This window comes from Echiichthys vipera, assembly GCF_963691815.1.
Source record: "Echiichthys vipera genome assembly, chromosome: 10".
NCBI lineage: Eukaryota > Metazoa > Chordata > Actinopteri > Perciformes > Trachinidae > Echiichthys > Echiichthys vipera.
Window position 1 is genome coordinate 30,416,116 of NC_139835.1, and position 20,668 is coordinate 30,436,783.

The following is a 20,668-nucleotide window of genomic DNA, read 5'->3' on the forward strand; positions in this document are numbered from 1 at the left end:
ATGGATGATGAATTAAACACAACATATATAACTCTTGGTGGGTATGTGGAGATGGGCAGATACAGGTATTTTTATTTTTTTATTATGTTTACAGTATATATTCTAGCGATCTGCTTTAATGTGACCATTGTGTACCTTATTTGGATACACAAGAACCTCCATGAGCCTATGTACATTTTTATTGCAGCCTTACTTATGAACTCTATTGTTTACAACACTGCTATGTATCCAAATTTGTTAATCAACTTTTTATCTGAAAAACAGATCATATCATATTCAGCCTGTCTCTTTCAATTATTTGTATTTTACTCCTTAAGTGCTGCAGATTTCTTCCTGTTGTCAGCCATGGCCTATGACAGGTTTGTGTCTATATGCAAACCTCTGCAATATCCAACCATCATGAGAAAAACTACTGTGAGTATTATCCTGGTTTTTGCTTGGCTTGTGCCGGCTTGTGAGATGGCAGTCCCTGTAATACTGAGTAGTAAGGGAAAACTCTGTCATTTAACTTTAAATGCAATTTTTTGTAACAATTCAGTTTACAGTCTCCTCTGTGTGAGTTCCAGGGCACGGGCTATATTTGATATGTTTGCTTTGGTAAGCATGGCCATTTTTCCAATGCTCTTTATATTTTTTACATACACCAGGATACTTTTAATAACCTATCGAAGTAGTAGAGAAGTCAGGTCAAAAGCTGCACAGACCTGTTTACCCCACCTGATAGTTTTGATCATCTTTTCCTGTTTGTGTGCATATGATGCCATCATAATCCAACTCGGATCTGATTTACATTTCATAATGACTTTACAAGCATTTTTGTATTATCCTCTGTTCAACCCAATTATATACGGACTGAAAATGAAAGAAATCTCTAAACATCTGAAGAAATTGTTTCGTAAAAGTAATCTACGGTATTAAAAGGGACGTTTCACTAATAGTGATGTTAGAGAAGCTAATGTGCAGTCATTCCTTCTTTAATATTAACGCAGAGATGTGTATGCTTGGATCTTGGAAGGTATTCGCCCACATAAACACTATGCCACTTTGCACGTATATATTGTAATTTGTATCCTGCGAAAATCATTTTAATTTGTTTTTTTATTCTGTTTTTAGGAACCTTATTTTATGTTTATTGTCCAAGTTTGTTTTGCACTGGAGGTTGTATGCCACATGTTTGACAATTTTCTGTTATGTCAGGCAATAAAGTTTTCCGATTCTGAATCTATTAAATGCAAGGATTTGTTTTAATGCTTTCATGCATCTTTACTATTTGAACTAGTAAAGACTTTCTTCAGTTTGAACAATATAATGACTGCTCAATATGCTGCGGTAATGTAAAACAATTTCTCTGTTAATGTAAACTACATTTCTCCCATTTGTGTGACAAGTTGTTAATACAGTTTAATATAACAAATAGGGATTAACAGAGGTGCATTGTCTACAGGGGCCAATGTGGAAAATCCACACAGCAAGCAAAGGAAAACCAATAAATCAGCAACAACAACAAATTAGAGAACAGGTCCAAGGTATAAGGACAATTCCATTAATAGAGATAAAATATTAATAGAATTGAGGTAATGGGCAGCATATTTCACCTCCACCAGAAAGGCCATGGGTCTAGTTGGCCTTATTTACTGACCTTTATTCTTTAACTTCTGAGCATCATAGAGTCAAAATAAAAATACAATAAAATATGAGTATACCTCTCTACAAATGAGCCGCAAAGGAGGAAAACTGCCTGTGAGCATGTGGCAGTCCCATGTAGACTTTCAAATTTACAGAGATTACAGGGTCTGCGGATAGTCCAGCCTTTATGAGAAATAGTCTTTGGGGTTAGTAATAAGCCCTGGTTGAAAAAGTTTAATGAATAAACCGATGCTTGGATTGCATGAAGAGACTGAAAATCTTGACTGATTTTCCGGCGTCCAAAGAAAGAGGCGTATACTTTGTGTTTTACTATGTATTAGGCCATCTAACCCTGGACTGAACATAAAGTTGGGTGGCTGACATTTTGTAAGTAACTTGACAAGCAAACTTTGCTACGTGCAACAGGCGACGTGTCATACGTTCTAAACCATGCTGCTGGCGATGTGACGAGCTGAATCGCAGGTGACAACGTCAGTTGGTTTGAGTCCAGACGAGGCTGGTCAATTCACACTGCTACAACTTTCTCCTGCGACGTCCTAAAACAGTTTTTCTTGCGTTGCGTATCATTGGTCTGAACTGGGCTTAAGAAGACAATTCATTCATTCAATCATCCTCAATGTACACCTTAAATATTTCTTCTCAAAGATTGTTTCTGTCAAGTTAGGTAGTTTTTAGTGTAGCATCATGTTTGCCCAAGTGTTAATTTTTCTGATACACTGTTTGGTGTTAATCAGTTATTTGATGCCATAAAAACAGGGTGAAACGTCATGATGACAGCTGACTTACTTTGACAGAATGAGTTACGATTGGTCAGGTAGGTGTATGGGCGGGACTTCAATGACGTGGCTACACCACCGGATCCCTACAGTGCAGACTCTGGTTGCATGGTGGCACCCATATCTAGGATATTTTGGCTTCACTTTTTTATAGTGGAAGGAAGTGGAGATGTGTCATTTTCAATCTGTTACTCAAAGTTAACCTGGCTCACTGGATGTACAGCAGCATCTATGAAACAAACAAGCCAGAGCCGAGCAGAGAGTCTTTCCCCCTCCCAGAATGATAAACTGATGATCAGATGAACTCGCAATGCGAGACTATTCAAACTAAACTTACTTGATTGCATTTCATATTCACAACAGTAACTGAAGCAACATGCCCCCCATCAATGCAGCCCATTTGGTTGTTTAAGTGCAGGATAAGCAAAATTCCTAGTCTTTAAGCTTTAATTGCCATTTCCTACCTCTACACCAAAAGCCCTCATACGTTTTCACCAGACTTCCTCGATTCTCTGCTCACTCGCTCTCACCTCCCTTATCAGTTACTCACTACTACTAACAGGCCAGATCCTTTGTTTCTTTGCCAGTCTAGTCTTAGTTGCCAAATACAGTATATTTAGAGAGGCGAGAAAACAGCTGCTGCTGTTAGTAGAGGCATAACAGTGACAGTACCCGAGGCAGCTGCAAGGGTCTGGCGGCAGTGTGTTTCCTCCTCTGTAGTTCACTTCTCCCGGTTCCCAAACTACAGTCTGCTGCTCAAGGCAGAGTTCAGCTTGACTGACACTGCCTTTAAGGGCGCACTTACACTGTCCATCTGTACTGTGCCCCAGGACGTTTCACGGCTAAAATCTAGTTCGTTTGACCAGTGTGAGTGCAACCGCAGTACGCTTGCCGTCCACGGCCCGTTTAGGAGAGGTGGGCTTTTGTAAAGCACGTTTGCACACGTACGAGCACGAGCATGCACACGTGTACGAGCACGAGGCCTACGGCGGTTCTGAGGTCATTTCCTGTGCGCCTGTTGGGACGTAGAAAAAGGAAGGAGGGGCCATGCACGGACATTTAAAACAATGGCGGTGAAAGGTTCACGTTGGTGTGATGCGGAGGTGGAGTGTTTACTGCAGATTTGGTCGATGAAAATATTCAAAAACAGTCGACAAGACGCACAAAAACTCTGAGGTCTACGGAAAGATCTGGAAACAAAGCCACGCATCGCCATGACGTCATCAATGCGTGTGACGTGTTACGTCATGATGACGTATAGGCAGCAAGAAGCATTCGCAGAGGCCCAGGTAGTGTGAGTACAAACGGGCCGCGGGGGGAGAGGGAGAGGGAGAGGGGGACAAGTACCTGCCTGTGATAGGGAAGGTTTTTTTCCTTATAATGTACTTAAGCAAAAGTTTAAATGAATATAAAAACTCAAGTGAAGTATAGATACTCCTAAAATCAACGTATGTACTAACTTGAAAGTTTAACACCTTTGGGTTCAGGCCTCCAGAGTTTGATGAAGTTATTCGCTCTAAGTGGAAGCGTTAATGAGATCCATGGAGGATGAAGAAATGTCATAAAACATTTCATCTGACTCAAACAGTTCACTTTCCGATCTCCGAAGATGAACACACATCAAGTGAATTTTGAGAGCAGGTATGTGTAGATGAACGAGAAAATCAAATACATGTTCTAAGTTTATGCAATCTGTACACTAAAACCTAATTTCTGTGAGATTCCTCATGGATGATGAATCAAATGCAACATATATAACTCTTGGTGGGTATGTGGAGATGGGCAGATACAGGTATTTTTATTTTTTTATTATGTTTACAGTATATATTCTTACCATCTGCTTTAATGTGACCATTGTGTACCTTATTTGGATGCACAAGAACCTCCATGAGCCTATGTACATTTTTATTGCAGCTTTGCTAATGAACTCTATTGTTTACAACACTGGTATGTACCCAAAGTTGTTAATTAACTTTTTATCTGAAAAACAGATCATATCATATTCAGCCTGTCTCTTTCAATATTTTGTATATTACTCCTTAAGTGCTTCAGATTTCTTCCTGTTGTCAGCAATGGCCTATGACAGGTTTGTGTCTATATGCAAACCTCTGCAATATCCAACCATCATGAGAAGAACTACTGTGAGTAGTATCCTGGTTTTAGCTTGGCTTGTGCCGGCTTGTGAGATGGTAGTCTCAATCGTACTTTTCACTAACACAAAACTCTGCTATTCAAGTTTAAATGCTGTCTTTTGTAACAATTCAATTTACAATCTCTTCTGTGTGAGTTCAAAAGCACTTTCTATATTCGATGCATTTGCTTTGCTAAACATGGCACTGTTCCCTTTCCTCTTCATACTTTTTACGTACACCAGAATACTTATAATATCCTCTAAAAGTGGTAAAAATGTCAGGAAAAAAGCGGCACAGACCTGTTTACCCCACCTGATAGTTTTAACATGCTTTTCCTGTTTGTGTGCATATGATGTCATTATAGTTCAACTCGGCTCGGATTTACGTTCTATAATGACTTTACAAGCATTCTTTTATTATCCTCTTTTCAATCCAATTATATACGGACTGAAAATGAAAGAAATCTCTAAACACCTGAAGAGGTTGTTATGTCCAGCCAAAATCTTTTGATGTATTAACACTGATGACTTACATATAATCAAGTTTACAACTTGAATTGAGACTTTTAACTGTTTTTTACTTCTACTCTCATGAATTTAATTTGATAACTTGAATCTTGTTTACAAGTAATGGCATTCATTTCATACCATTGCCTTGAGTGTACTGATGAAGTTAGATATTTATATTTTTAGAAATATAAATTGTATTAATGCAGATGGATAATGTGTTAAGGATACACTTGAAGTGTGTACATGCCTGTTCCATAAACATGTCTGTTTGAACCAGGAAAGAAAGATTGTGTTTACATGATGGTATAAATGTGTGGTGGTGGTCAATGGTCTAGAATCTGTCCTTTTTCAGAAGTAGCCTTTTGACATGCCTTAAATGGTAGGTGGTTTTGCAACAAAACATTTTTTTAAATGTAAGATGAGAAACCTAAAAAATAAATGATTCATTAATTAAACATAATATTTCTGTAGTTTTTTCAGTATTATGCATGCATAGTCATATTTTACTGGCTCTTCTGCAACTGCAGGACACCAATTGTGGGATACATCAAAACCTGACTGACACTTCAGGTCAATGTAGACCAGAGCTGCCCAACCCTGCTCCTGGGGGCCACTGTCCTGCATGTTTTAGGTTTCTCTCTGCTCCCACACACTTGAGTCTAATGATGTGCTCGTTATCAAGCAGCTGAAGTGTGTCGCAGGTTTGAACATCGTTAGACTCAAGTGTGTTCGAGCAGGAGAAACCTAAAACCTGCAGGACAGCAGCCCTCCAGGAGCAGGGTTGGGCAGCCCTGATGTAGACTGAAGACGTGTCAGTCATGGACATCCTACCTGTCCAAGTTTTCCCACAGTAGTGTGACCATTTAGTTTGTTAGTCGTATAACTAACAGGAATATGCAGAGGTGTGTTTTCAGAGGCCAATGTGGGAAAGCTTCACTGCAAGCAAATAGAAACTCAGAACTGAGCAACAATGATTAATAAGAGCACAGGTCCAGGCATAAGAACAACCTCTAGAGACAAGAAACCTAAAGCCCGGGTCGCGGTGCGGAAGGACATCGTGAGTGCGCCCAGCCTTAATCAAAACTGATTAAAGTCAGGCCACTGGAGCTGAAATGTTTCCTGGCTGCTGAGTACACACACTATACACTGCTTTTTCCCAAATTAGCCGCTTCCGGCAATGTTAACTAACGTAACACAGGTCCCAGGGCTAAATTATTAAAGGCTGTGTTACTGATAAGCTTGGATGCTACCAGATCATTTATCTGTACTTTTTTAACATTTTGGTGTCTTTAATTATCACGCTGCAGCATCTCCTCTGTCTGTGTCGGCACTGAGCTGCTCCAACTACACTTGTTGCTGTCAGTGCAATAAAACCTTTGGGGTAAAAAGCCAATACGTTATCAATACACATGAATAACAGGCTTAACGGTCTTTCCAGAGGGTAAGCGACACTTCACCTGCATACCCGCTGATTCGTGGGTTCTCAGTGCTCTTCAATTTTTAATAAAGATAAAGGACCGAGCCAATAAGAAGTATTGATAAGAGTAGTAGTATTGATAAAATCTTATCTATACAACGCATGTGTTTATGATTCAATTGTTGACTAGAGCTAAACATTATTCATAGACTCAGACCCTAAATTAAAATGCTTTCAAAGTGCACCAGATTTGATGAATTTAACTTTATAAAATGTTCTAATGGAGTAGCATGACCCCGGACACCACTGCAAGGTTTGAGCCCCCCCCCCCACAGTTTCACAAATTCCTGTGGGAAACACTGCCTGATGGCCTCCTTGGCAAAGGTCTAAAGGTGTGTGTACATCAACTTGCAGATGTTTTCACAGACATCTTAAACCTATCACTGCTCCAGTCTGTATTCTCCACATGGTCCAAGGAGATCACCCTTGTCCCTGTCCCAAAAAAATACCAAAGCCATGTGCCTGATTGACTCAATAACAGAATAAATAATAAAGATGGCCACGGAGACTTGGGAGCATTACCTCAATTATCACAAAGTGCTTTGGGTGGCAAGTCAAAATCTTCCTCACCTCCTCCTTTCCTGACTCACTGGATTTGGGAAGCAAACAAATAGATCTATGGATGACGCCATCACCATAGCCCTCCACACTGCCATCTCCCACATGGATCAGCTCAACGCGTATGTGGGAATGTTTCATAGACTATAGTTCAGCATCAAATACCATTGTTCCCTCCAAGCTCAGAGACCTAGGACTCAACACCCTCTTGCATCCTAAGCTTCCTGACAGGCAGACCTTAGGTAGTGCAGAGAGGCAAATCCTCACCCAGAATACACACCCGAGCACCTGAGGGCTACATACTGAGCCCTCTCCTATACTCCCTGTTTATGTACGATTGTGTGACCACACACAGCACCAACATCATCATTAAGTTTGCTGACAACACAACCGCCATTGGCCTGAACAGTGACGACCACAAGATGGCGTACCGAGAGGTCAGATCCCAGCAAACCAACCTCCATCTCAATATTAACAAAACTAAGAAGCTGATTGTGGACTAAAGACAGTAACAAGGAAAACGAGATGCCCCAAAAAATTGCTTCTCTACATCTGCTGTGCATATGATGATAAAGAACTTGAAAACAGCAGTATGTTGTATAACATATGTATGTAGGACTTCAAACTGTGGTTAGTGCACATGCAGGTAAATGATTAAGGCCTCGCACCAATCCTGCAACAGCTCTAAATGCAAGGGGGTGAAATTGTTGTGTAAGAGGGCACAAACAAATGTTAATAGAACAAACACCCATGTTAAGAAAGTTTTACACCTATGGGTTCAGGCCTCCAGAGTTTGATGATGTTGTTCACTTGAAGACTTAATGAGATCCATGGAGGATGTAATAAAATATTTCATCTGCCTCAAACAGTTCACTTTCTGATCTCTGAAGATGAACACATCAAGTGCAGTTTAAGGTCAGGTATCTGTAAATGAGTGACAGAACCAATCAACGGGGCATTTGTGGGCAATCAATACATGTTCTTTGTTAATGCTATCTTTACAGTAAGACATCTTTTCTCAGGTTATTTAATTTATGGTTGTTAGACAGTCTGCCTGTCAGATTTACTGATTAATGGTTTGTGACATTCTTCATGGATGATGAATTAAACACAACATATATAACTCTTGGTGGGTATGTGGAGATGGGCAGATACAGGTATTTTTATTTTTTTATTATGTTTACAGTATATATTCTTACCATCTGCTTTAATGTGACCATTGTGTGCCTTATTTGGATACACAAGAACCTCCATGAGCCTATGTACATTTTTATTGCAGCTTTGCTAATGAACTCTATTGTTTACAACACTGGTATGTACCCAAAGTTGTTAATTAACTTTTTATCTGAAAAACAGATCATATCATATTCAGCCTGTCTCTTTCAATTTTTTTTATATTACACCTTAAGTGCTGCAGATTTCTTCCTGTTGTCAGCCATGGCCTATGACAGGTTTGTGTCTATATGCAAACCTCTGCAATATCCAACCATCATGAGAAGAACTACTGTGAGTAGTATCCTGGTTTTTGCTTGGCTTGTGCCGGCTTGTGAGATGGTAGTCTCAATAATAATGATTTCTCAGACCAAGCTCTGTAAATCAACTTTAAATGCATTTTTTTGTAACAATTCAATGTACAATCTGTTCTGTGTGAGTTCAAAAGCTGTTTATATATTCGATGCATTTGCTTTGCTAAACATGGCACTTTTCCCTTTGCTCTTCATACTTTTTACGTACACCAGAATACTTATAATATCCTCTAAAAGTGGTAGAAATGTCAGGAAAAAAGCTGCACAGACCTGTTTACCCCACCTGATAGTTTTAACATGCTTTTCCTGTTTGTGTGCATACGATGTCATTATAATCCAGCTCCGATCTGATTTACATTTCATAATGACTTTACAAGCATTTTTGTACTATCCTCTCTTCAATCCAATTATATACGGACTGAAAATGAAAGAAATCTCTAAACATTTGAAGAGGTTGTTATGTCCAGCCAAAATCTTTTGATGTATTAACACCGATTACTTCTACATCATCGAGTTATACAACTTGAATTTAGACGTTCCTCTGTATCTCACTTTACTGTCATGAATTCAATTTGAAAAACGATAGTTTTTTCATGTTATCGATCGATGGTCGATTAATTGAAAAGCGGTAATTCTTCTGAGAAGCTGAATTTCCTACTGAATAAATTAACTGAATAGACCTTTTTAATGGAATTCAATTACGAGGCAACAGCCTTGGTCCTTGTTAACTTCCTGTCAGCTGATGTTGTTCACATTCACTGCAACAGGAATCAAACTTGGACACATTTAGAATGTTTTTGTTTACAACTTTGAAAAGGTCTATATGTAACATAAATAACATGTTATCTTTCTTTATGATAAAGAAAAAGGCAAATCATTTTCCTTAATCACTCACTTGAGGACAGGGAATAACATTTTGGAAGCATATCAAACATATTCTGAATAGAAAATATCCAAATATTGCACAGGCTACTTAACATGAAAATAAATTAGGCATTCTAGCATCAATCTCATGCATTTTAAGAAAAAAATTAACAAGTATGAATATATATATATATTAGAGCAGGGATATTCAATTAATTTGGACTTGAGGCCAGTTGACGAAAATAATCCAAAATGAGGGGCCGGAGAAATATTAGTCACATTAATGGTTATTGTAAAACACTACAGCGACAATGAAGTGCATATATTGCCTCTATTTTATTAATATGAATAGTAGCAATAGGCCTCAAAGTGCAACAGCATAACAGCTGATCAAAACAAGTAGTGAAAGAAAGCAACAATCTTGTCAAAAAACAATCCATTAAATGAAATAACCTGTTAACCAGAGTTTTTCACTCAACTACTGTACTAAGGTACAAGTTTGAGGCTTTTGTCCTTTACTTAAATGTTTTCTTTTCATGCTACTTTAAACTTCTACTCCACGACAAATCAAAGGAAATATTCTACTTTTTACTCCACTGCATTTATCTGATTATTTAGGTTACTAGTTACTTTACCAGGCTAACAGCACATACGAAACATTAAATTATTCATCAAAAACTTTACTGACAAAAATAAACATAACGTAAATGCAGAGTATTTTTTTTACATTTCATTGGGAAAGTGGTGTAGGAGTTAGCATGATTCTTCTTCAAATGCCTTTTCAACTTATACTCTTTACACAGATATGGTTGCAGAGTAAACTCAGGCTTCACAGTGCGTTATAAACAAAAACTTCTCTGTCCATTCACTGGTGAATTGCCAGTTTTCTGTGTCAACCTTTCTTTTGTTCATAGTAGAAATAGCTATTACGGTGATTACGGATTTAACCAGACTGAAAAGATTAAGAAGAACAACAGAGCGGCGCTTGGCGAGCTGTAAATAATATAGTGCAATTTTCTTTACAAGGCTCCCATGACTCTGGGAGCTGTGTTGCTGAGGTCAATCACTGCTGGTAGGGTTGCCCAGACTAAGAGGGTATCACAGACCTCATATGAATTAGCCATGAAGGAGCTGGATCAACTCCCCCTGAAAAGGGACACCGGGGCCCCGTCAAAGAGCCATATCTAGGAGTGTGGCTCACTGGCAAGCGCCTGGTGGCCTGGCCTTGACCCATGTGGATGAACTTACATGGACAGAGAAGAAGTACAAAACGTTATTGAGTCTGCTAAGGTATAGATGAGTTGCCAAATGAAGTGCTGAAATCCCCATAAATGTTTGACTCTTTTTACGCTTTGCTAAAATGTGTAATGTTCATAGTATTTTGCCCTCTCTGGTTTAGATAAATTATATCCCCTATTTTAAAGTCCCCAAAAGACGACTCAAAGGTACCAATAAATTATAGAGGTATTAGTCTACTGAGCACCTTATATAAGTTGTATTCCTCTATATTAAACAATAGATTAGTTCAGTTTTTAGAACAAAATGGCTTCCGGAAGGGAGGAGCATGTGTAGATCACATTTATACAGTCACCAAGGTGATTAGAAATAGATTAAATTGTAATAAATCCACATTTTTTTTGCTTTATTGACTTTAAAAAAGCGTTTGATCTTGTAGATCAAGGCCTCTTAAAATATATGCTTCGTCAAATAGAGGTAAGTGAAAAATTTTATCAAGCAGTCACCTCTTTATGCAGGGCACCTATTGCCTCTGTAGAAGTGAATGAATATCATACAGAATGGTTTCAAACGTCCTCTGGTGTTAAGCAATGGGATATCCTATCACCAACTCTATATGCTGTGTTTGTAAAGGATTTGGCGACAGAGATAAAGCAGTTAGCAAAGGGGGTTGTATATGGTCATGTACTTGTAGATATTATTTTGCTTTCAGAAAGTGAGGAAGACCTTCAAACAATGCTGACATGTGTTGATAGGTGGTGTAAAAAGTGCAGACTCTGTATCACTACAAAAAAACAAACAAGTAATGCATTTTCGAAACCCAAGTAGGAAAGGAGGGTTTTTCAGTTTTGTATGGGTGGGAAGCAACTCGAGTTTACAGATAAATATAAGTATCTTGGGTTTTTCTTGGATGAAAATATGTCCTATTTATATGGTACTTCAATTCCAGCCGATTCAGCAAGAAGGAGGTATTATAATAGAGACCTGGGCTACTCCACATATTCTAAACTGTATCAAGCATGTCATGTTTTAGATTACATGTCTGGAATATGGGGTTACAAACATTTCCTAAAAAATAAACGGGTCCAAAATCAGGCAACCCGATTTTTTGGGGGGCTCCATAAGTATGCGCCCTTTCTGGCAGCTAATGGAGATATACACCATTTGGGCCCCACACCTGCAGGGATAGGCATTGGGGTCGGGTGCATGTCAGGACCTGAAGGGGATTAATTGGAAAGAGTGGCCTGCTGAGCCCCCTGTCTCTGAGGAATGAGTTGAATGAGTGAATAATTTAATAAATACATGAAGATTTTTTTGCACTAAGTGTATGTTTCTTATGTGTGTAAGTGAATGTTTGTGTTCTGGCTATGAAAACAGATATCCTTCTGGGACAATAGATCTAGGGCTGTCCTTAATTAAAGCAACTCTTAGTCCACTAACACGATAGGATTTTGTTGACTAATAAATTAATTGATTTAATTGACAGATCTGTCAAACTGAGTTTCTCAACAAAGAAAAATGCAAAAGTCAATCTTGTGTTAACCAGAGAAGTTTCTTGGAAATAAGTCAACTATCAATGTTGACATGAAAAAAAAAATGACTAAGACCAAAAAAGCCCATAAGTCAACTTATCAACCAAAGCCCCTTTCAAACACGCAAAGCCTGAAATTATCTAGACATTTTCCTCTAATTCTCTACTGTGTTCACAGACTTGAATGAAATATCTTAATTATTTAATGTGCCCGCCAACAGTGAAGCAAAACAAACCTCCGACACTGAAAAAAGCGATTTACTGAAATCATCAGACATATTGAAAGAACGGTATAAGACTTGGTTGTTTGTGATCAAATTAAGATCCACTCTACCTATGCAAAAAAATAAAAGAAATCTCAATATATTGCCTTGCTTTCCATGATTGCAATAAATCACAATAACTGAATCGTAAGCCCTGTATCATGTCCTAATCAAGTCTCTTATGGTTCTAATAAAAAATAAAATAGAGTTGGAGTGCAACCGTTTTGTATAATTATACAAGATCTAAACTAAATGACTAGTTTGCTGCTCTCTTTACCTGGAACTAATTACAGAAACTCCAGCTCCTGCTCTCATTGGATGCTTTTAAAGATATTTTAAATAACTTGGAGGCAGACACATCTGGCAGTGGATGTTCTGCATGAAATATTCATGATAATGGTTGAATTTGATATTGTTTTGCGGTTTTCACTTATTTGATGTATTTTTATTGTATCATAGTCATGTATTTTGTATTGGCTGCTCATTATGTTTGTCAGAAACGTTGTCAGTCTTGCTGCTGTCTGTCTCAGGAAACTCTGAAAAAAGAGATGTTTAATGTCAGCAGCTCTTTCTGTTAAATAAATAAAAAATCCTCCAGACTTTCAAACGCAGTGTAATGGTTAAAGCTAATAACGCAGAAACATTAACGTCATGTGGTCAACAATAAACGTGTAACGTTAACTTTCCTTTAGCTGACATTAATAATTAACGTGTATTTCTCCCGGTTTACCGGTGTTAGCAGCAGATGGAGGTACCGCAAAAAAACACTTTTCAAAAATATGACATTCAACAAACATTAATCTAAAAGTTAACCTCTAACAAAGCTAACATTAGCCAAGAGCTAGCATTGATAGTTTATGCAGCTGAGCTTAACACAGGTGTTGCATTCGGCCATTTTTTTTTTTCAGTAATGAAACTGCAGCCACAGACCGGCGTGAAGCTAGTTTTGAGTTGGATATTCGGATAGGCTGGGAGAGGAGTGAATATCTGTCGAGTAACCAACTTAAAACAAACTTCACCCCTGTCAGCAGCAGCAGCTCATCTGTGGAGCATGTAATAGAGCTAATGTTGTCACAGTGATTGTGACGTTATAGCACAGAGCAGTTAATGTATTGTTGCCTTGGTTACAGAAGACGGTTTTCTTATGTCGATTTGTTTAGATGTTTGTGCTGTCATTAAAGTAACAATAAAAGCATCAAGCCGACCCTCGATCATTTTACAGATAGTTTGATGCTCATGCCATCTTTTGTTTTCATTTTCAGCCATGGCTCCCCGCTATTCTCTGAATCAGAAAGTATGGGGTATAAGAAATCCACGTCACTGCCTGTAGTTCGCTATGATTGGTTGATCGGCATGTTTTAACAGCGAGAATGAGACGGACGAGCAATAGTGGGATTTGGATGAGGGGTGGAAAAAAACTTGATGCGTCAGTGCGATAGCATGGAACAGCAATGGATAGATTGTTCCTATACGATACTATGATCTCTCTGCTTTGGCATTTCGTTAACATGTTCTAATGCTTCACAGCCTCATATCGTCAGATCGCCCCCCCGAATTTTAAAACTAATTTAAATATCTGGGAATAAACATTACTGAAATTCTTTCTGAACTATTTAAACACAATTTCTTGAAACAGACCAAACTTAACGTAACTTTGAAAAATGGGCACATCTAGCTATCTCCCTTGCGGTTGTTCGGCACTATTACCAATCATAAATAATCCCTCATTTCCTCCATTACTTTTAAATCCGTCATTTCGCAAATGGCCTTTACAAGAAATACAGACAATCAACGATTTCTTTATTGTCAGCATTTTTCTACATTTCAGCAATTAAGAGAGAAATTGGATATTCCCAGCACGGACTTCTTTAGCTGCATGATCAAAGAGTGGTACTCATTAGCATTGTTTTGATACTCTTTATCAATTAGGTTATTTATCATTATTATGAAATAGCTTTTAAAAAAATACATTATAGAAAAAGTATAAATTCAGAAAAGGATTAAAATGATATAAATGGGAAAAGTCGCAGCCAAAGTACTTTACAGGTTTGTAGCTGAGATCCAAATTGAAGACCAGTTTCCAAATGGGTGTGGGAGAAAGGGCGCCGGGGTAAAGAATAGGTAAAGGGTCACTGCCCCAACACTTTATGCCCCAAGCCTATTTTGTTCAAATCCCACTTTTTGGGCGAGACACAGGCGAATTGAGCTGACGCAACAATCGGCCTTCATCAACACTAGTTGTTTGAAGTTAGCTTTGCGTGTCCCTGCCATAACAACATCTTCAGCCCTCTAGAGTTCGATCAGGTTGTCTAGATGTTAGTAGCTTTTTTTTTATTGACAGCTTAATGAGATCCATGGAGGTTGGAGAAGTCTGATAAAAAACATCCCCCAGCCTCAAACAGATCACAGATCCAGTTTCTGTGTTTGCCAGACCACACCAGTGCATATGAAGGACAGGTACAAATGACTGAGAAGGAGTATCTGATGCAGGTTACCAGGGAGACTTCTAATACATGTTTTATCCGTTAACATTTCTTGTTTTTGACCACCTTAATGTATAATACACTAAATGTAACATATATAACTTTTGATGGACATGTTGAATTGCACAAATATAGATATCTGTATTTTGTGATCATGTTTACAGCTTATATTCTAATAATTTGCAGTAATTTAACTATTGTGAGCATCATAGTGATACAAAAATCCCTCCATGAGCCTATGTACATTTTCATTGCAGCTTTGTTAATCAACTCTGTTCTTTTCAGCACTGCTATCTACCCAAAGCTATTGATTGATTTTTTATCAGAAAGACAGACTATAACTTATTCAGCCTGTCTCTTTCAGTGGTTTATATATTACTTTATAGGAAGTTCAGAATTCTTACTATTAACAGTCATGGCCTATGACAGATATGTTTCTATATGTAAACCTCTGCAATATCCAACTATCATGAGAAAAACAACTGTTAATATCTTCCTTATTTTAGCTTGGCTTGTGCCTGCTTGTCTGAATCCAGTGGCAATGTTAAAGAGTGTTGATAAAAAACTCTGTAACTTTATTTTGAAAGGAATCATTTGCAACAGCACAGTTCACAAACTTCACTGTGTGAGTTCCATACTGCTGAATATATACGGCTTGATTGTTCTTGCAACTCTTGTACTTCTCCCTGTGCTCTTCATACTTTTCACGTACACCAGGATACTTTTAATAACCTATCGAAGTAGTAGAGAAGTCAGAAAGAAAGCTGCACAGACCTGTTTACCCCATCTGCTGGTTTTAATCAACTTTTCCTGTTTAAGTGCTTTTGATGTACTTCTAGCGAGACTTGAAAATGATTTGCCCGAAGTTGTACGTTTAATAATGTCTTTACAATTGATAATGTATCATCCTCTCTTTAATCCTCTCATGTACGGACTAAAAATGAAAGAAATTTATAAACACCTCAAGAGCTTGTTCTGCAAAATGGATTAATACAGTGGTTCTCAGACTTTGTACATGATGTGCCACCTCAGAAAATGTCAGGCTCTCTCAAGTCCCACCACTGAGACCAATGTTCAAATACAGCAGTGTGGGCCGACACTATTCAGCTACGGACAGGAGGTTTATTCCTAATCAGAAGATTATTTTTTTTCAGTCATAGCCACGCTGTAGAGAGGGGGTAGCATCAGAACTGACATGTCAGTGTTTTTAAACCAATCTTTTTCCCTCTGCTGACTCTCTTTCCATCACAGTTTAGCTTGTAACTCATGATGGTAGCAGAATGATATTGAAACAAAAATATGAAAGGATATTCTTAACTTATTTTGAATTACATTTTACAGATCTTAAAAGTTCATGTATTTCCTTAGTATTATATTAATTTAGTAATTAATGTTTCCTTTTTTATTTTGGAGATCCCTTCGATTAGCACCAGAGAGAGCCTCATCCAGGGACCAGGCTGCAGCAAGGGTGGTGTGCAGTGAGCTGTGATCCAGCAGTGGTGGATTTGTTAGGGAGGAGGCTGGGGTTTGTGATGCAACAAATACTTGCCAATATTTTATATGAACAGCCTTTAGAGTAAAAGCATCTGCACATTTCTGTTGTGGCAATGTACGTAAGGGATATTATTGTTTTGTTCCCTGAAAAACTAAGCAGTTTTTAATTTTACTGTAAAAAATAAACAAGTAAACAGATCATTTTTTTGTCAAATTATCACTCTATCATCCTAAATCCATCGTGCCATATTCCCTTCAGGATATTCAAAGGGCCATGTCAGGGCTGCAAGACCAATGTGGATTAGGTTGTTTTTGTAGGTAGAGATGGTTATCATTAGATCTTTATCGGTTCAGTTCTCTATTATTATCAAATACCTGCATTAAAAAAATATCAATTTAAAAAAAGAGAGAATCAATTTACAACAGGATTAAAATGTATTTATGTTTCAGCTATAATATATTGGAGATGCACCGATCCATTTTTTTCCGATCTACTCTGATACTGATACATGGGCTGAGCGTATCGGCTGACAGCAGATACCGATCTGGATCCTACTGTTGAATGAATGAACTGAATACCTTGCAATGTGAGTGAAGGCATCAGGCTTGACATAAACATTTAGCCCTGATAAAAAAGGTAATAAATTAACACAGATAAAAATGAACTTTATATAATTTATTAACAAATAAAGTGTACATAAGCAGCAAAAATAAATAAATAACACTTCCATGTAAAGTTCACTGTAAACAGATACTTCAGAATGTAATATAAAACCCTAACCGGTATTGAAAACAAAGAATTGAAGTAACTAGATCGCTGTAACTGTATTGCTGTGTTTGATATTAATGAAATGACTGGATCGGCCTCATTCACCCGATATCCGAGACAGCTAATTAGTCAATATCAGAGCCGATCTCTAAAATATGTTGAAATGTTGTTGTCGCCCCTGGCCGGATAACCAGACAATATGCATTCATAAAACTTTACAAGTTTTCTAGTTAAAATCAAAATGAAGGCACAGTTCAAAGTGGGTGTGGTCCCAGCAAAGACACCAGAAGAAGTGGGTTAAAGAATAGGTAAGGGGTCACTGCCCCACCACTTTACGCCCCATGCCCAACGTGTTGTTGCAGCAGGTGTGATCAAATCACAAGATGGCCTCTAGTTGTTTTTGTTATTGTTAACTCATACATATGTAGGTGCAACCGGCATCCCAAAGATGATGCTTCACTTCTGGATCAATGTGAACTTTCAGTTTGATAATGAGAAGGCCTCAGCCTGATCAAACAAAGGAAAATACTAGGCCCAAAAGCCTGGTAGCCTTTGTCCTTAGTGCATGGTCACAGACAAAGGCCTGCCATGCAACTCTCTGCCAACAGGTCACACCCAGGTGTGAACTCTCCAAGGGACCCCCAAACTGTTAGTCCATCGGCTGACCTGACCTCTGGTGATGACATCACCATTGAGTCTAAAAAACTGTAAGACACCTCCTGCTCACTCTCTTTTCTTGGATTCATTCAACTCGACGCTCTCCTACTGGATCCAGGGACTAGCTGCCCGCTGTCCCTAAGCCCTGAACATGGCCTATATGGAGTAGGATCATCAGCCAGGTTAACCAACCGGTTACCAACTCAACTGAGCAGAACAAAGAACGATCTGATTCCTCTATTGTCTAAGAGCAAACCACCAGGACAAGAATCTTTTCTTCAACCAGCTTCCTCCACAAGGACCAGCCGCTGGCATCGAAACAATGCAACTTATCTTTCTCATCTCATGGACTGGTGACTAATCACCAACTGGGCATTACTACATGTTATAAGACTTTATGAAAGGGCTGGGGGGGGGGGGGGGGGTAAGGATCAGAGTTACCATCCTCTTGTGCAGACACATGACATTTCTCATTAAAATAATCAATAAATGGCTGCCACACATTGTAGAATTTCTAAGTACAGCCGAGAGGAGTATCTCAATTTCTCCAGCTTCAAATGTGCGAGTACTTCCTCAAGCCAGCATTTATGTGTCAGAGCATTAGGGCTTTTCCAATTACCAAGAAATAACTTCCTGGCAAGAAGTGTGACAAAAGCAACCATGCTTGCTTGATTTGCTGAGATTGTGATCCCTTTCGGTGAGGCACAAAATATTACCATAATTCGATTGGGGCTGAGGCTTTTATTATAAACAAATGAGATGCCATCAAAGATAGATGGCCGGAAGGAGCTCAACACTGGGCATGACCAAAGCACCTGGTGACATCTTTCGCTTCTTGGATCTACATTGGCATAAAGCTCAGCCAGTCTGCTCCGGGATATGTGAAGCCTGTGAAATATCTTAAAACTGAATTAAACCATGTCTGATAAAGATTGATGATCCATTTACTCGACTTATAGCCAGTTGCCCGGTCACATCCGGTTTCTGCAGATTAAGATCCTCCTCAAATTTGGTCCTTATATGGTGAAGGAAAGGAGCAGCTACATTTTGGATTATATCATATACAAATGAAACAAAGCCTTTTGTTTGTGGATCCTTGTTGACACAATCATGGATCCAATCTTCCTCTCAGTCTTCTAGTGAAGGTGTAAAACGTGTCTTAATGTAATTTCAAATCTGCAGATATTTGAAGATATGGGTGTCTAGAATGTCGAAACATACATAAAAATAGTCAAATAACATAAAAAAGCCACCTTTAAAGAAATCCTTTACACATGAGACCTCTGATTTTCCAAAGCATGAATTGAATAACAATTAGAGACGACTGCTGGCTCAGAGTTAAGTCCTCTTACAGGATGTAGTTTTTGTGGTTTGCACAAGTCCTACTTTTTTGGTGAGAGACAGGCGAAGTGAGGTGATGCAACAATCGGCCTTCATCAACACTAGTTGTTTGAAGAAGGCTTTGCGTGTCCCTTCCTTAACAACATCTTCAGGCCTCTAGAGTCGATCAAGTTGTTTAGATGTTAGTGGCCCTTTTTATTGACAGTTTAATGAGATCCATGGAGGTTGGAGAAGTCCGATAAAAAAACATCCCACAGCCTCGAACAGATCCAGTTTCTGTGTTTGCCAGACCACACCAGTGCATATGAAGGACAGGTACCAATGACTGAGTAAGACAATCTGATGCAGGTTACCAGGGAGACTTCTAATACATGTTTTATCCGTTAACATTTCTTGTTTCTGACCGCCTCAATGTACAATACACTAAATGTAACATATATAACTTTTGATGGACATGTTGAATTGCACAAATATAGATATCTGTATTTTGTGATCATGTTTACAGCTTATATTCTAATCATTTGCAGTAATTTAACTATTGTGAGCATCATAGTGATACAAAAATCCCTCCATGAGCCTATGTACATTTTCATTGCAGCTTTGTTAATCAACTCTGTTCTTTTCAGCACTGCTATCTACCCAAAGCTATTGATTGATTTTTTATCAGAAAGACAGACTATAACCTACTCAGCCTGTCTCTTTCAGTGGTTTATATATTACTTTATAGGAAGTTCAGAATTCTTACTATTAGCAGTCATGGCCTATGACAGATATGTTTCTATATGTAAACCTCTGCAATATCCAACTATCATGAGAAAAACAACTGTTAATATCTTCCTTATTTTAGCTTGGCTTGTGCCTGCTTGTCTGATCCCAGGGCCAATGTTAAAGAGTGTTGATAAAAAACTCTGTACCTTTATTTTGAAAGGAATCATTTGCAACAGCACAGTTCAAAAAGTCTTCTGTGTGAGATCAACAGTGCTGAATATATACGGCTTGATTGTTTTTGTCATTATTGTACTTCTCCCTGTGCTCTTCATACTTTTCACTTACACCAGGATACTTTTAATAATCTATCGAAGTAGTAGAGAAGTCAGAAAAAAAGCTGCACAGACCTGTTTACCCCATCTGCTGGTTTTAATCAACTTTTCCTATTTAAGTGCTTATGATATACTTCTAGCTCGACTGGAGATAGAGTTTCCCAGAACTGTAAGTTTCATAATGTCTTTACAATTGATAATGTATCATCCTCTCTTTAATCCTCTCATGTACGGACTAAAAATGAAAGAAATTTATAAACACCTCAAGAACTTGTTCTGCAAAATGGTCTAATGTATCAACACTGAGGACTGTTGTACAATTATTCTGTCAGAATAATACAGAGATGTGATTTGTTTGAAATATT

The 20,668-nt window shown here is 38.3% G+C and overlaps 5 protein-coding genes across 5 annotated transcripts; all 5 read left to right on the forward strand.

The window, feature by feature from the left end:
- LOC310953021 (olfactory receptor 6N2-like) lies at positions 1-918 on the forward strand (the record flags this gene model as incomplete). The annotated part of the gene is made up of 1 exon (XM_083921913.1): positions 1-918. One exon carries the CDS (start codon positions 1-3, stop codon positions 916-918), a length of 918 nt encoding a protein of 305 aa, XP_083778039.1.
- Positions 919-4,150: 3,232 nt separating this feature from the next.
- LOC310953022 (olfactory receptor 11H2-like) lies at positions 4,151-5,065 on the forward strand (the record flags this gene model as incomplete). The annotated part of the gene is made up of 1 exon (XM_083921914.1): positions 4,151-5,065. The coding sequence occupies one exon, from the start codon at positions 4,151-4,153 to the stop codon at positions 5,063-5,065; it is 915 nt and encodes a 304-aa protein (XP_083778040.1).
- A 3,126-nt stretch (positions 5,066-8,191) lies between these two features.
- Positions 8,192-9,106, forward strand: LOC310953023 (olfactory receptor 6N2-like; the record flags this gene model as incomplete). The annotated part of the gene is made up of 1 exon (XM_083921915.1): positions 8,192-9,106. One exon carries the CDS (start codon positions 8,192-8,194, stop codon positions 9,104-9,106), a length of 915 nt encoding a protein of 304 aa, XP_083778041.1.
- A 5,966-nt stretch (positions 9,107-15,072) lies between these two features.
- On the forward strand, positions 15,073-15,993 carry LOC310953024 (olfactory receptor 13C2-like; the record flags this gene model as incomplete). The annotated part of the gene is made up of 1 exon (XM_083921916.1): positions 15,073-15,993. One exon carries the CDS (start codon positions 15,073-15,075, stop codon positions 15,991-15,993), a length of 921 nt encoding a protein of 306 aa, XP_083778042.1.
- A 3,681-nt stretch (positions 15,994-19,674) lies between these two features.
- Positions 19,675-20,595, forward strand: LOC310953212 (olfactory receptor 13F1-like; the record flags this gene model as incomplete). The annotated part of the gene is made up of 1 exon (XM_083922174.1): positions 19,675-20,595. One exon carries the CDS (start codon positions 19,675-19,677, stop codon positions 20,593-20,595), a length of 921 nt encoding a protein of 306 aa, XP_083778300.1.
- Between the last annotated feature and the right edge of the window lie 73 nt (positions 20,596-20,668).